The sequence below is a fragment of the Bos mutus genome, chromosome X (genome assembly GCF_027580195.1).
Source record: "Bos mutus isolate GX-2022 chromosome X, NWIPB_WYAK_1.1, whole genome shotgun sequence".
NCBI classification, from domain to species: Eukaryota; Metazoa; Chordata; class Mammalia; order Artiodactyla; family Bovidae; genus Bos; species Bos mutus.
This window is the reverse complement of record NC_091646.1, coordinates 106,461,535-106,479,416: the sequence shown is the minus strand read 5'-3', so window position 1 is coordinate 106,479,416 and position 17,882 is coordinate 106,461,535. Positions and strand designations below refer to the sequence as shown.

Here is a 17,882-nt window from a genome sequence, read left to right as displayed (position 1 = left end):
AAACTACTAATTATAAGATAAGTATGTACTAGGGATATAATGTACTATATGACAAGTATAATTAACACAGTTATATATTATAAATGAAAGTTATTAAGAGAGCAAATCCTAAGAGTTCTCATCACAAGTAAAAAAAATTGTTTTTCCTATTTCTTTAATGAGTATCTACATGAGATGATGCATGTTCACTAAACCAGCTGTGGTCATCATTTTAGGATGTAAGTCAAATCATTATGTTGTACACCTTAAACTCGCACAGAGCTCTATGTCAATTATATCTCAATAAAAGTGGAAAAAAACAGAAAATCAAACAAAACAAAGAAAATAAAACCACCTTGAGGACCATTTTCCCAAGGTTGGCTAAGGAACAAGCATGGTTTCCTGAGAGACTCTCAAGGAGTAAGCAACTAAATCTATTGTATTGTCTCTTTACAATCCACTCCCTCTCTTGTAATCAAGGTCTTTTTAACAATGAAATAGTCATATCTGGGCTTTTACAATTAGTATAGCATTTATATATAAGGTAAGCAAGAGCAACATAACCATATCTAATACTTGCAGAAGGCAATGAAGGATGAAAATAGGCTCAGATAAATTATTCTTCTAGTCATAATAAGACCATTTAAGACATCTTTATATTGATGTAACAATTTAATTATGTTTACTCCCTTGATCTATGGCCACTTGAACTTTGTGATAACCTTGTAAAGAGCTATTTAAAGTAATGAACTACATCTAATTCTTCCTCAGGCTAGTCACTCTCCATTGACATCACATGCTGGGAGGTTTTAGTTCAGTTTCCCAATACATTTGATTATCATAAAATTTGTTTATATAAGGCAGCTGAATCTTACCAACAATACCAGTATTACACCATCACAATATTTGATGTAACCAGGTTTCATTTGGTTACAAAAGAAATTGGGAAGTATCACAGAAGTGTTTATTAAATCTTCCTAGAATAATTGTTCTTTGCCCACATATCAGATATCATGGACAAGTGTTATCACCAGCGGTGATGTCATTTCTAGGTTCCATGTTAGCTGAGGACAAAGCCCATCATTTGTTTCAAGTCACACTATTATACAGTTTTCCCACTGACTGTTGTGCAGCAAGACCATCTCCCTTCCATGGGGAAAACATGTGCATCATTCAGCATTATTCCTATACCTCATCTCATTGGTCCATCCTTTTGTAAAAGTCAGAGATCAATAATGTAAGTTACAATTTCACTCAGAAAATTTCCATAAGTTTGAGGATCTGCATGTGTCTCAAAGATGCTCTTCAACTTCCATAAGTAAAAATGAAAAGCCATTACCCCATGACTACTTGGATCTCCATTCGAAGTAAAATAGTTAACAGACCCCGTTGTGTCAGAGTACATGCTCTTTCCCAGTGCTGAATGCTAGCATTCTCTAGCATTATTATTGGCTCTGTGTGACCTTATTACCCAGTCTTTATCATCTTTCCAAGTAGATTCCCATTCTTTTATTTGCTCTTGGAAGATGATTCCTACAAATCTGTCTATGTCAGAGTAATTTCTTTTCTTCTGAAAGACACTTTTCACTAAAAGTGAATTCAGCTTGTTCCATTACACCAAGGCCAGCTTCTATTTCACCTAGAGCCCTCTTTGGTTTCACTGGCCGATGTTTAACCCAACGTGTATCTTGTTTCCATTGAGTATTGATTGCTTGAATAAGGTTAAGGTACATGCACTGTATCCCCAAAATGCAGGGTGTCCCATGCCAGAGTCATGTGTATAGTGGTCACTCCCAAATTCAGTTTAGTCTGAGCATGCCATAAGGTTTTCCATACTCTTTCTTGTCTTCGGTTAGGGTAGTCCCTGGTGAAAACATGAATCCACCTGCTGCTGCTGCTGCTGCTAACTCACTTCAGTCGTGTCCAACTGTGCGATCCCATAGATGGCAGACCATTAGGCTCCTCTGTGCCTGGGATTCTCCAGGCAAGAACAATGGAGTGGCTTGCCATTTCCTTCTCCAATGCATGAAAGTGAAAAGTGAAAGGGAAGTCGCTCAGGGTATGCCTCTTCGTGACTCCATGGACTGCAGCCTACCAGGCTCCTCCATCCATGGGATTTTCCAGGCAAGAGTACTGGAGTGGGGTGCCACTGCCTTCTCCCTGAATCCACCATATAATGCCTAATATGTTATTTTCATTCACAACCCATTGATACTTTTCATCTTGTTTAAAAGCTTTCCATCCACAAAACCAGGGATAATGTGTGTTCTTACACAGCATACTATGGCTTGTCAGGCATACAACCACTACATGCTGTCCATTATACTTTGGCATTTTGGTCATCAAATTTATGGTTATACATTTATCGATTTGCCTCACATTATCTGCTATGTGTCAAAATGGTTCAGAGGGAAGACATACCCAAATAATTTAATGAATTCCTAATGTTCTAATGAAGGTAAATTTTTATAGCTCAGTTTCAGCACCATTTCGACCAGTGAAGTGGAGATAATGTAGTCAAATATTTAGTGATAGTTATAACTATCATATGCATCAAGCTCTACATCTTAAACATAGGAAGTTATGAAAATTAAATAACATGTAAATAACATTTCAGCACTCTCAAGTATATACAAGCAGAAGGGATCATCAGTCTCATATATTTAATCTTTTAGTCACCAAAGAATAATCAGATACAGCCCATTAAATAGTGAAAGATGCCCTCTCAAAGCCTTCTCTAAAAGGTGAGAAGTTTTAATGCTATTCTTAACTATTTGTACAGAAGTTAACTTTTCTAAGAAATAAAACTATGAAAATTACTTAAACCAGTGATGAGATCAGAGTTAAATATCAATGTAGCTTATGCAATACCAGGTAGTTCTCTATGAACTATATTATTTGCTTATGGGGTTTAATGCCATGTTAACAGACTTCACATAGCACTTGAAGAACAGAAATACATACCTCACCATGAACATTCACAAACCAAACACTCTTCTTATTGTAGCTATAACCTTTGAATAGTTCATTACACTGGACACCAATTTCTTTCCAGTCTCAGAGATAAAAACCAGCACAATATACAAATGTCAAATATTAACACAGTGTGAGACTACTGAATCATCTGGCACAGGAATTTTAAACATCCTTTTGACCACAGCTAGTAACAGGCTGAACCTGCCACCAATGTGATAAGCTGCTTCTTTAAAGAGAAGTACAGAAGTCAATTAACTTTAAACATTGAGATAATCATCACTCCTTACCATATGCTGGTGTCTAAATCTTTACAAAGTTTTTATAATAAGATTTTAATTTTTCACCTATTCCTAAGCTTATTTTCTTGCCGTCTAGAAATCCTCACTGCTCCCCTACTCTCAAATAAATTGGGTTCATCTTTGCTTATTGGAGAAAAAGTGCATGAAATGGTCAGAATCTGTCTTTGGAGAAACTTTTAAGTACATATAAAATATAATCTTGCCCCCCACTATGTGATCAGCTGAAAGCCTTAAATTCCTAGTGAACATTCTGGAGAAGTGGTACACAGCTTTGCTGTTGTGTTTAGAATTCTTGAGAGGGAGAAGAGGTTAAGAAATGATTGTGGTGTGGATCAGAGTGGAAGTAAAGGAAGTGCTAAGAAGTAATCAGATCCTGGATATACAATGAAGGTAGAAACAAAGGACTTACTGATAGAGGTTATACAGGAAGTGAGAGAAAGAGAAAAATAAAGAATTAACTCCCAAGTTTTCTGGCCTGGGGTCAAAAGAAGTTCTTTTGAAAATGGAAGCAATTACTAGTATGTTTGGGTGTCTACAGTAACAGAAGACAAAGCGGAGGATAGTGGGTATAGACACAGATGCAGAAATGTGGTAGAAGCTTGTGGAAGTACTCTTGATTACTTCAATTTTCTCAGTGGAATAAGACCCAAAATACAAGTTGAGAGTAAAACTGGAGGTAAGTACTAGAGGTTTGAAGAGAAAGGAATGTGTATGATTAGTCATCTATGAAAGAAGAAGAAATGGCTAAGAAAAGATGGTATGATTGTTGGGCAGCATTAAGCAAACTCACTCTGAGTTTGTGGTCACAAATTTAAAGTGAGATTAGCCAGTTGCAGAGATGCTAATGTTTTTCTGCTACTTCAGCTAAGCAAAGAACAGGCACAGAACAGGTGGGAAGTAGGATATAATCAGGATTGGGTTTTGACAGCAAGTATAACAAAGAGAGAGAAGGGCCAAGGAAACTGAAGATACATGCATGGGAATGGCTATGGAAGTTAAGTTGAGTAAGGAAGAGAAGTGAGGATAACAGAGGGATGAGGGGCAGTTTAAAGGTAGTAGGATCAACATTAAACAAACAGGTACTTCCCTGTTCAATGATACTTCAGTATTTTTGTTCTATTATTTCTATACTCTGTACTTGTTTATACACCAATTGTTAATATATGGGAGAAATTATGACTCTGTCACTCTGTTTGGAATCAAGTACTATATTGTGAACAATTAGATCTTTACATTTGCCTACTCATAATATTCAGCCTAGTCTCTCTTCCCAGCCCTGCCCCCAAATGCAAATGAACACAGGCATAGGCACATAGGAGAAGGAAATGGCAACCCACTCTGGTATTCTTGCCTGGAGAATTCCATGGATAGGTAGAGGAGCCTGGCAGGCTGCAGTCCACGGGGTCTCAAGAGTGGGACACGACTTAGTGACTAAACCACCACCTCATACTTTCTAGTTTCTAAATTTTCTATATTGCATATGAAATGCTTTTGTCATTTAGAAAAATGTGCAAAAGGACATATGTATTTATACCCATATATACTTAAATGCTTGCTGTGCTCTCTAATAAAGTATTAGAAGATTTAACCCAGTAGGATTAAGGCCTTAGACCAGTTTCAGAAAATAAAAGATCTGAGAGTACAGATGCTGACATACTTTTAAAATCTACCAGTTTTCACAAAATACACGCATGGATCATTGTCCAGCAAGGGAAGCATATTAAAATGAATGATACTGAATCTACAATTAAAACAGTAAAATATTTTTAAATTGGAAGAAAGGATCATTACAAACCTGCTTTCTGCTTTGAGCTCTTGCATTCCGTAATCTTCGAGCAGAATAAAAGATAAAATAGCCCACAGTTGCCGCCGTAATAATGAAAAAGGACACAGAAACAAAAAAAATCGAATAGTGATTCACCCAAGGACCATGTTTTTTCCCTACTTCAATGACCATTGTTACTTGTATGCCTCTTTGAATAGATTGTAGAATTTTGGTGCCTTTCAGATTGCCAATCATGATTGCAACAATGTCTCCTGCACCTGTAAAAGAAAAGGAATTCAGTTTTAGTTTGGTAAAGCTAAAGTATAAAATTTTTCTTAGTATAAAAATCCAATTGCTAAAATGATTTTAAAGGACACTCAATGAGACAAAGGAAGGACAATCCTTCATTCAATTAACATTTATTGGGCGCATATGTACACGTAAGTTACAGGGAATATAAGCATACTGAGACTTGGTTACTGACCTTAAGGAACTCATAGTTTAGTAAGGAAGCCATGATACTAATATATAATAAATACCTCCCCCCTTCTCAGGTTTGCTACATATAATTCAAAAGTATCAGGTTTGGGGCCCAATTTGCCTCTTACATGAAGGTTTTCTTAAAGTAGTCACCTGGAGAGTAGGGAATTCTCCTAGAGAATCTGAGATTTGGGAAAAACGAAAAATTTAACTGTATATTTCTGAATTTATAAAGTGATAGACTATCTCATGAGCCTGCTACTAAAATGTATAAGGAAGGGACTTCCCTTGAGATCCAGTGGTTAAGACTCCACACTTCCACTTCTGGGGGCATGGGTTTGATTCCTGGTTGGGGAACTAAGATTCCACATCCCACATGTAACACAGTCAAAAAAATAAAGAAAAATAAACTGTATAAGGATATATATATCAGAATAATTTGTGATAATGATTACAGCCCAAATGGACAACCTATATATATATATATATATATACACACACACAAACATATATATATATATATATACTGTATATGTGTGTGTGTGTATATATATATATATGTCCATGTGCCATTTTTCTATATCCTCAAAAGCAATATGAAATTTGTCCAAGGTGCCCTAAGGTTTTGCATAGACCTAATCAGGTTAGCTGGAGATGGCAATGGCACCCCACTCCACTACTCTTGCCTGGAAAATCCCATGGACGGAGGAGCCTGGTAGGCTGCAGTCCATGGGGTTGCGAAGAGTTGGACATGACTGAGCGACTTCACTTTCACTTTTGACTTTCAGGCATTGGAGAAGGTAATGGCAACCCACTCCAGTGTTCTTGCCTGGAGAATCCCAGGGATGGAGGAGCCTGGTGGGCTGCCGTCTATGGGGTCACACAGAGTCGGACACGACTGAAGCGACTTAGCAGCAACAGCATCAGCAATCAGGTTAGCAATGAATGTAACATGTACAACTGATAGAAATGTGTTTCCATTCAACTCCAACTAAAGTCAAGTCTGAAATTAGACTTAACTTTTTTTATTTTATTTTTTAACTTTACAATACTGTATTGGTTTTGCCATATATCAAAATGAATCTGCCACAGGTATACATGTGTTCCCCATCCTGAACCCTCCTCCCTCCTCCCTCCCCATACCATCCCTCTGGGTCGTCCCAGTGCACCAGCCCCAAGCATCCAGTATCGCGCATCAAACCTGGACTGGCGACTTTTTACTTAGTCTAATAGTTTATAAGTCTTAGTCTAAAAGGCTAAATCTCTGTAACATCTCCCACTTTACCAACTTTATAAACCTTGTGATAAAAATAAAGGACAGACATTATCTTTCCCAATCTTTCCCAATGGTGTGAGAATATTACTCTTACCAGTCCAATGCTTATCATGGTTTATATTCCTTCTAGTTTAAATGACCTGAGACCAGTAATGTTTAGGAAAAGGTTAGAGTTCTTTGCTATTCACACTTTCAATGATCAAATCAAGAGTACAAACCTCAAATGGCAATGTCTATAGCAGAATTATTACCTAAGTAATCTCCTAAATTTATGGCCCCCAGTGGCCAAAGTCTACAAAAGATCAAGATTCTCCCCTCATTTGAAGTTACTAACTCAAAAAATATATTCATAGGGTATTAGAGATCCTTGAAGTTCCCAAAGACATTATTTTACCACAGGATAGCCATTCAGTTAAACCCTTTTATATTACTGCTGACTCATTTGCCATTACTTAGTTTGGTAACACTGAAGACTCACTTTCTCCTCTCTTAACATGAGTAAAATTTCAAAAGCGGCAGGAAGTAAAGGAGGCTAAAATGTCTTCTGTTGTATCTCTTTCTTCTATCAGTATATAATGCAAATGGTCCTAAATAACTGGCTATTTTGCAAGAGAGAGGCAGATTTTCCTCTTTATTTGGGAGCTTTAAGTTTCTAGCCCTGGCACTAAAAGCACAGAAATTATTTCAATTCTATTTTGTAATTTTTTGGCTTTTCTCTACAAGCTATCTGTCAGGAAAGCTTCTGGTTATAAAGTTTTGATTAACTATAGCATTCACTTCTGATACTGTAAAATGTATAATATTTGTATAGATCATTCTAAAAATGAGGTTTAGGAATATATGATATTTCTAAAGACTTCTTTTTAAATCACAGATGTCTTTCTAAATGTTTTTTACTAATAGAAGTACATTTTCATTCTTTTAGAAGATATGGGGTGGGTGGCAGGGGTGGATGCTCAGGAATATACTGGCCTTTGTGGTCAAATGGAGATTAAAAAATGAGGAGAGTCAAGAAATGTACATTGTCTACACATAAGGAACAATGCTGTGCTTCAATCACCCCAATTCATATTCATATATGCTATATGTAGTACAACTATCTATTGAATTAGCTTTCTAATCCTATAAAAGTCCTATTTCTAAACATTATTATACATCTCCTAGTCTCTACACCCTCGCAACTTCCACTGTTCCTGGTTACAGTTAATGGCATCACAACCCACTGGTCACCAGGTTTAGTGACACCAGAATCACATTTGAATACGCCCTGCTAACCTAGTCAGTCATGTACTGGGTTGGCTAAAAAGTTCCCTTCGGTTTTTCCATAACATCATACGGAAAGACCCAAATTAACATTTTGGCCAGCCCAATAGATACTACGGGCTTCCTGGGTGGCTCAGCAGTCAAGAATTAGTCTGCAATGCAGGAGATGAGGCAGGAGCCACAGGTTCAACCCCTGGGTCAGGAAGATCCCCTGGAGGAGGAAATGGCAACAGACTCCAGTATTCTTGCCTGGGAAATCCCATAGACACAGGAGCCTGGCAGCCTACAGTCCACAGGGTCTCAGAGTCAGACACGACTTAGCGATTGAACATGCATGTGTGCAATAGATAAAATTTCCTTAGCATCTCTCATTTTCAGAACCTCCATTCCATTCCTGTTGCCTATATAATAGGCCCTCATAATTTCTTTGACTGAACTACTTCAGTAACCTAACTGGTCACTCTTAACTCCAAATTTCCCCCTTCCCTTAAAGTTTCATCAGTGTTTACATTCCTGGTTGACTTTCGCCATTATGTAGTTGGATCATGACTCTTCCCTGCTCAAAAATCTTTAGTGCCTCCTTATGACTCATTAAAGTTTTGACTTCTTGGCTTAGTATTTAAAGCCTTATATGATCTGGTCCCAAACCAACTTTTCCAGTTTGATGTATCTCCACTACAACCGTATCTCATGAACACTTGGATCCATCCGGTCACATAGGATCAGCTACTAGCGTTCACTTTTCATAAGTTTCCTTTTGTTCATTCTGTTCTCTCAGCCTAAAATGTCCTACATCCGCTGACACTCCTCCTCCCTTCTCTGCCTATGTATTACTTAACTCCCAGTTCAAATGTTGTCTTCTATGCTATTCCTCCCCCACAAGTTCCAAGTGAGAATGTAAATATTTCCTCTTTGTTCCCCTGTCACTTGGCTTTTAGCTTTTAGCTAGTACTTCATTTTCTTTTGCATTTCAATTGGCATGCCATACTCCCTCTGTCTTTTAGTTAACTATAGCAACACTCTCCTTTATCTAGTATTGTCAGGGAATTAGGTATTCCATATAAGCCAAATTCCCAAGTTCAACAAAAAAGTTTCATACAAATACTTAATTTCAACAATTTTGAATGGACATTTTAAAAAGCCATTCATACTGCCCTACTTTCCTAACTAGGATATACTGATTATGATTTACTATTGATAGTGGATCATCTTTGAAAACCATTATTTAATATTGTAGTTAGGTTATTTGTCCCTAAACTGTTGTGATTTTCCAGCAAAGTCACAGATTTGGAGAGCTAGAATCAACCTTAGAGATCATCCAGTCTGACTCATTTATGAGCTCTCACTTTGGGTAATTTTCTTTGGGGGAGAGAGCTTGTCTTTTTCACTCTTTCTAATTTTATACCTCTAATCTACTGTCAGCTCTGAAAAGTCAGTCAAGCTTGGATCTAAGCAAAGAGTAAAACAGGCTTCCAGAGAGAACTTGAGGGGTTTGGGGCAAGTACCCTCTGATATTTAGATTGGTTGCTCAGTGATATTTTTGTTTACTTCCTGAATCCTGGCTGCTTTCTGGATAATTAAAATTGCCAGATAAGATCTATAAACTAGACCTTATTCTAAGTGTTTTACCTGTATTAACATATTTAATCCTTTTATCAACCCTACAAGGTAGTCATTGCTATTATCCCTTTAGAGAGAAGACTGACTAACTTGCCTAGGATAACACAAGCTAATACATGCAGAACTGGTATCTGAACCCAGGCAGTTTGGCTTCAGTGCCTCTGCTCTTCATTCTACATCAGTTCTCTATCTTCAGTGAAACCTAAAGCTATTATTTGACAGTAAAAAATGAAAATTAAATAGGTACATTGGAGGAGGCAGTGGTAAGATTTAACGACTGGCTCTTAAGGGAGATGGAAGAAGCCTTGATTTGTAGTGTGTGCCAATTTCCATGTCATAAATATTACTCCCATGGCCATATAACTGGCTTCCCTGGTGGCTCCAGTGGTAAGGAATCTGCCTGCCAAGCAGAATACGCAGGTTCAATCCCTGGGTCAAGAAGATCCCCTGGAGAAGGAAATGGCAAACTACTCCAGTATTCTTGCCTGGGAAATCCCACGGACAGAGGAACCTGATGGGCTACGGCCCATGGGGTCACAAAAAAATCAGACATGACTTATTGACTAAACAACAAACAACAATGGCCATAAAAATGTGGAGTTAGGAAAATATGGGTACAATTGGCTGAGTCAGAAAACTCCAGTGCACCACTGGACATTATAGAGTCAAAACTTAAATATATGTAGAATACAATTATAACAAAATTATTAATACTTTGCTTATTCTTTTCACTTTTTCATACTTACTTTAAAAAGTCAGTCAAAGTTCATGTACAGCCAAGTTAAATTTGTTTTCCTACTTGCTACTCTGTTAAACCCAAAGAATATATACCCCAAAACTTCAAAGAAGAACAGTCAGACTTCTTTTTGTGGAAAAGAAAAAAAAAAACACCTTTTTCTGACTGGGGTATGTGAGTGAGTCTGTGTGTGTCTTGCCACAGCAGGCATGCCAAGTCTTTTTCTCCCTTAAGCTTTCTTCTTGTCTTTAAAATATTGGAGATTCAGGAGGCTGCTATTATGCGTCAGCTGATTCTAAACCTCTCAAATTAAAATTAATAACTTTGTAAGTGATTTTTTAAGGTCTCACACAGCATATTCTGTATAAAAAGTTAGTCATTTATTACTAACCTATATCATTGAATCTATGTTCCTCATGCTGTAGAATTTTGCATATCAGTTTATTCTCTCATAGTAGTGCAATAACATATTACATGCAAATATTTTTACCACAATCTTTAATATTATTGTTATTTCCTTAAAACCATTCTTACAGTTGATCTTTAAAACCAATGTTAGTGCACTAATACATATTCTTAAACAAGTTGTCAAGTGTTCCACTTTTCTATCCAACAACTTTGCTATAACAACTGTCTCCTTTGGAAAGGACCAAGCCTAGGAAGCCAAATACGGGTTGCAGAGCTCAGCTAATTACAACATAGTGTTAAAAAGATCAAGGCTATGGTTCAGTTAATCTTCTTGTGGATCACTTATACAGAAGACAATACCTCAAAACTCATTAAGTATATTTTAAGTATTTAGGCCTTGGGGCCACAGAAAGGAATAAAATATAGTCCTTGCCCTCTAGGCATTTGCAGATGTCTCCTGTATATTAGCCTTTCACCATTAGGAATATGAACTAAGCCTGAAAAATGAATTGTACATATCCATTTTCATGGACAGTAGTAGAAAACAATAATTTCCAAACCACATTCTGAACTGATACTGGGTTAGTAGAATTGCTTCCTACATAAAAAAGACTATTTTCTTTCAATGTCCAGTAATTTGTAATATCACAAACTATACTTGTTTTGAAATTTCTGAACTTAGTAGAACTCTTTATTTAAAAACTGGAAACCAGAAATGGACTAGAGTTTGAGGGAGGGAATAAGTATAATGTGGCAAAAATAACTTTGAAGTGGGAATCACACCACTGGGTTGCAGATTTTGCCTGAAGGAGACAGGGCTGTACTAAAGCTTCTAAAATCAATTCTGGCAAAGGAATAAGACAACTTTCTTCTGCTACCTTTATGGAATTTTCAAACCAGCTATTTATTAATTTCATTGTTTTTCCAAAAATCATCGCACCTCTTCCCTGCCAAAAAGATAAATCTTTAATAGACTAAAAGTGTCATATGAAGAAAACTGATCATTAATTGGAGAACAAACGTTAATGGCATAAACCCTGATCACAGAATAGCTGTCATTTCAGGATTTAAATCTCTCTAAATCTACACTTTGTTTCAAGGACTTATTTATAAATTTTAATGCTTTGTCTCTGATAAATTTTCAGAGTTGAAAAGCAAAAAGGAAAAGCTGTCATGTTTACAATTCTAGTGTGTTAACATCACTTTATAGTTGACAATTTAATGGTCAAGAATAGCTAATCTGAACCCTTGTTGCTTAAATACACGTTCCCGGGTCCAGCAGAACTTCGACACTTACCTTGATAGACAAAATGTAGCAGTTAATCAATTCTATAGGGAATCCCTGAACTTCCCACTTAAAAACCATTAATAACATGATGCGGCTCAAGTTTCTCACATTTTCACTCTGCTATCTAGGGAGAAGAGACAGATTAGGAATAGACGATAATTTAGCATAAGAGGAAATTTAGACTCTAATCTCAAATGTTCAACAATGAATAATGGATACATGTATATGTATGGCTGAGTCCCTTCGCTGTTCACCTAAAACTACCATAACATTGTTAACTGGCTATATGTGTGTGTGTGCTCAGTCATGTCAGACCCTTTGCGACTCCATGGACTTTAGCCTGCTAAGCCCCTCTGTCCATGGAATTTTCCAGGCAAGAATACTGGAGTAGGTTGCCATTTCCTACTCCAAGGAATCTTCCCAACTTAGGGATCGAACCAGCATCTCAAACCCAAGTCTCTTATACTTGCAGGTGCATCCTTTACTACTAGTGTTAATTGGCCACACCCCAACACAAAATAAAAAGTTTAAAGTTTGAGGAAAAAAACAATGACTAAAGGTTTTGGTATGTGCTTATCTTGGGAACAAACGTAATAAAATAGGCTGTAGCAACTCTTACTACTGTTACTGAATATCATTCAATTAAAACATCATTCAATTATAATTAGCATCCTCATCACTACTGGCAAAAAACACTTCATAGTTATTATTCATAATATATAGAAATCTGACACTAGGATCCTGCTGGTGACCAATCTCATTCATTTCTTTCAAAAAACTAACAAAATTATTGTTGTTGTTTAGTCACTAAGTCATGTTTGACACTTTTGTGGCCCCATGAACTGTAGCTTGCAAGGCTCCTCTGTCCATGGGATCTCCCAGGCAAGAACACTGAAGTGGGTAGCCATTCCCTTCTCCAGGGGATCTTCCCAACCCAGGGATTGAACCCACATCTCCTGCATTGACAGGATTCTTTACCCGTGCGCCACTAGGGAAGCCCAGTGATATTATGCTTGCTTCATTTGCCTCAGTCGTCTCCGACTCTTTGTGACTCCAAGGACTGTAACCCACCAGGCTCCTCTGTCCATGGGATTCTCCAGGCAAGAATACTGGAGTGGGGTGTCATTTTCTTCTCCAATATCTCCAATAATATTATGGTCTGGGTCTAATCTTATTTATTTGTGAACACAGACAAATTCATTGAATAAATTATTTGTCAAATGCAAACTATGTAGTGAGCTCTGTGCTTCAGGATCTTTTCCTCACACATTTTAATATTAACATGTCACAATGTAAAATGAACTCTAAAATATTTTATAAAATATGAAATATCCTAAGCATAATGATGACATACTTACAGCATCTTGGCATTCAAACACAAAATACAAGGAGGTGAGGAAAGCTGTTCTAATATCTCCTTCAACCAGTTTTTCACTTTTAATATTAGAAAAAAATCTTCACAATGAGTGACTTACAAATAATAAAGGCAACTGAAAGCCAAAGTAGCTCTTAAAAAACTAAGCTCACATTCATTCTGATGATACTAATGGGGTCAACACTTCTGAATTCACTTGTATATGGAATGAACAAGATCTAGGTGTGGTGAATTTCAACACAATTTTCTAACAAACATTTCCTCCTTTAGAAAATCTGGAACCAATTCACGTGAACTTCTTAAATATTCATTTGTCCACAGTAGCTTTTTTTTTGGCCCACACCACCATGGCATTTGGGACCTTAGTTCACTAACCAGGGCTTGAACACGCACCCCTGCAGTGGAAGCACAGTCTCAACCACTGCACCACCAGGGAAGTCCTCACCAAGTAGCTTTTAAAGGCTCAGTTTCCTTCCCTATAGCCCAAACTCCTTGGACAACTGGGGAAGGTCAATGTACTTCAAAGAGGGATACCAAAGCTCCCCAAACCAAGCAGTCCTAAGTGGATTTTTTTTTTAAATGAGCAAAAAAAATTATCTAAACTTTTAAGCCAAACTAACCTCTCTTTATGCAAATTCCTGTTTTGTGACGACTTGTTTTTTGCTCACTTCTGGTTACTACCAGTTACCAACAAACCAAATTTAGTTTCTTCAACTGACTGCTTCATAGCAGCTCTCAATTAAAATTTTAGTTTTTATCATTGCACCTCAACAAACAAATATACAAGTGCTTTCTTAAAAGTATCTGGAAATATATGTCTGTGGTTTACTGGGAACCAGACAAACCAGTACTGCACATCCCTTTAATGTGTTGTGGGGCTTCCGTGGTGGCTTAGAGGTAAAGAATTCACTTGAAATGCAGGAACCGCAGAAGTTCTTGCAGGAATGCAGGGAGGCACTAGTTTGCTCCCTAGATCAGGAAGATCCCCTGGAGGAGGGCATGGCAACCCACTCCAGTATTCTTGCCTGGAGAACCCCATGGACAGAGGAGCCTGGCGGGCTATAATCCATAGGGTCGCAAAGAGTCGGTCATGACTGAAGTGACTTAGGACAGACGGACGCTCCTAACTTGCCTTTAGGTAAATTCTAGTCTATTGCAGAACATGAAACAGGTTTTAGTACAGGTTGCCTGTTAAAGCCATGGTTCTTTACTTTTTGCACTGTTACAAATCATCTTTTTGAGGGAAGGGTGGTGGCAGTGAACATAACCAAAATCACCTTTTATTATTATCATCCTTTTAAGCCAACAAGTGAAACAGAGGCACACAGCCATGGGTAGTTCAACAAGTTGACTTTCTTTCTACCCTGTATCCCCAAGTACTTCTGCTGTAAGATTTTGAAGGTAATAATACTTTAGAGAATAGGTGACAGATTTGATATGGCATCAAAAATTTTCAGGCAGCTGGAACTTTCAGGAAATAGCATATTAAAGGCACTAGAAAATTAGAAACAATACTGTTCAAAAGGTAACAGATGCATAATTTTCTGATACCATATTCACAGGTAAACAATTTTTAGGATTCTTATTAAAAAAACCTAGTCCTGCCAGGCCTATTCTGATTTCCACAAGTGGTAATGTTTAGCACATTGTTAAGAACACAAGGGCTAGGTCAGCATTTCTCTAAATTTCTGGATTTAGGATTCCTTTAAACTCTCCAAAGAACTTTTGTTTATGTAGATTTCTATTCATATTAACCAGATTAGAAATTAACAGGAATTTTAGAAATATTTATTCATTCACATATATCAGCTATAAATATATATTAATGTAATTAACATTTTTATTAAAAATAACTATTTTTTTAAAAAATGTCATGAGTGGCATTGTCATTTGTGCAAACCTCTTTAATGTCAGACAATAGAAGACAGTTGGATCTTCATACCTGCTTCTGCATTAGACCTGTGATCTGTTTTTCTGGTTGAAATACATAAAGGTAAATCTGTACTCACACAAATATGTAATCAGAAGATTGAAGAGTGTTTTAATAGCATTTTCAAATAATTGTACATATTCTTCTTTTATGTTACAACAAAACTCAATAAGTGGTAGTTTCTTAAATATTAGGTGCAAGGGAGAATTTGAAATCCTATCAATCAATTGTTTCTACTTAGCTAAATGAAAATCCATTGATCTAATATATTGAATGGATCCTTTATCTATGCATGGTTTTGTGACACCATGCATTGGTCGTCTGGAGAGTACTGATTCACTGAATTATGCAGATTTTTAAAATGATGACTCATTTCAAGATTATACAATATAAAAAAAAAATCATGGTTGTTAATATTGCTACAATTTTCACTGGAAAAGTCTAAGTCTTAGAAACTGTCAAGCTCATGTGGTAGGTAAAAGTTTTCCAAAATCCTAATTTTTGCTTGAACACTTAAATTTTATCATTAGCAGCAAATGCTGTCATTTCTTTTCTTTGAAAGGGCTTCCCTGGTGGCTCAGCGGTAAAGAATCTCCTGCAATGCAGGAGCTGCAAGAGCCACAGGTTTGATCCCTGGGTCAGGAAGATCCCCTGGAGGAGGGGGTGGCTAACCACTCCAGTACTCTTGCCTGAAGAATCCCATGGGCAGAGGAGCCTGGCAGGCTACAGTCCATAAGGTCACAAAGAGTTGGACTTGACTGAAGCGACTTAGCATACAAAGGACAGGTTCACTTAGTTCATTTTTGACAAAAGGTCTTCCAAATACCCCAGGCTGCGTAACTATTGTTTGTCGGTAGTTATTTCAAATTAAAAAGCAGTTGCTTGGAGATAACAGCTAGTTTGGCTCACAACTCAGTCATGAGAGTGCTTTGCAACTACTTCCCATTGTCACCACACAGAACAGGCAAAAAAAAAAAAGCTGTGTAGAGATTAAAAAAAAAAAAATTATTCTTACTGTTACATCAAGAAGAGTCCTAAGTGAAACCGGCATTTCCTTTTTACTGCAAATGCATAGAATGTATACAATATAGTTTGCTGCTTCTGTCTTGATTGGTACTAAGGTGCCAGCAGCTTTTACCCACCACTGCTTTTAAACCATCTGTGTAAATGTCAACACAGTGAATTCTGCAAATAATGTCTACACAGTATTGTGAAAATAGTTTTGACCTCATGGGTCCCTGAAAGAATCTCAGGCAACAGTGCTCCGAGATCATTTTTTGAAAACTACGGGACTAGATCAATGATTCTCAAACTTTAACATGCATGAGAATTACCGGACTTGTTAAAACATTGAAATCCCTGGGCCCCATTCCCTAATTCAGTATGTCTGGGGTGAGGCTTGGGAAACCGCAGTTTAACAAGTTCTGTGGGTTCACTGACTGCATGTAGTCTATAACCCATACTTTTAGAAATACTGGCTGAAACTTGGTTATAACTTGACTGATGTTATGGCCAAGGAGTTTCAAGACAGTGGTCCAGTCACTCTAGCCAGAACAAGACCAATCCTTGACTCTGCATAGAAAGACTTTGCCAATAGACTTACTTTATCAGTAAGTACTTCACAGAGAGAAGTTAGAAAATCAGCCACATAAGAAACAGGCCCATTTCTTTTCTAACACAGCTCCATTGTCACCATTGTGTCTCACCTAAATCACTGTGCTGTGTTAAGTCACTCCAGTTGTGTCCAACTCTTTGCAACCCCATGGACTATAGCCCACCAGGGTCCTCTGTCCATGGGATTATCCAGGCAAGAACACTGGAGTGGCTTGCCATTCCCTCCTCCAGGCAATCTTCCTGACCCAGGAATCAAACTTGCATTTCTTACATCTCCTGCATCAGCTGGTGGGTTCTTTACCACTTCAGTTCAGTTCAGTTCAGTTCAGTTCAGTTCAGTCGCTCAGTCGTGTCCGACTCTTTGTGACCCCATGAACTGCAGCACGCCATGCCTCCCTGTCCATCACCAACTCCCGGAGTCCACCCAAACTCATGTCCATTGTGTTGGTGATGCCATCCAACCATCTCATCCTCTGTCATCCCCTTCTCCTCCTGCCCTCAATCTTTCCCAGTATCAGGGTCTTTTCAAATGGGTCAGTTCTCCGCATCAGGTGGCCAAAGTATTGGAGTTTCAGCTTCAACATCAGTCCCTCCAATGAACACCCAGGGCTAATCTCCTTTAGGATGGACTGGCTGGATCTACTTGCACTAGTGCCACCTAAATCACTGTAACAACCTGCTAGCTAGTTTCCAAGCTACCAGTCTCAGTCCTTCAATTCAGTCCCCTCATGGCTACCAGATAAATTTTTCTAAATGGGAAAAATGTTCATGTGATTCCTTTGCCAAAGGCTCTTAAAGATTTCTTTGCCAAAGATCCCTAACCGGACTCCATAAAGCTCTGTAGCTTCATTCACCTACAAAATAAAGTTCAGC

At 37.7% G+C, this 17,882-nt stretch overlaps 1 protein-coding gene across 4 annotated transcripts in view; it reads right to left on the bottom strand.

Moving 5' to 3' along the window:
• RNF128 (ring finger protein 128) overlaps positions 1 to 17,882 on the bottom strand; it is a 100,487-nt gene that overhangs the window by 29,235 nt on the left and 53,370 nt on the right. For all 4 annotated transcript variants that reach the window (XM_005895547.2, XM_005895546.2, XM_070365778.1 and 1 more), the window contains exon 2: positions 5,050 to 5,297. In XM_005895547.2, the coding sequence (XP_005895609.1) occupies positions 5,050 to 5,297 (248 nt within the window). The remainder of the gene's footprint in view (positions 1 to 5,049; positions 5,298 to 17,882) is intronic.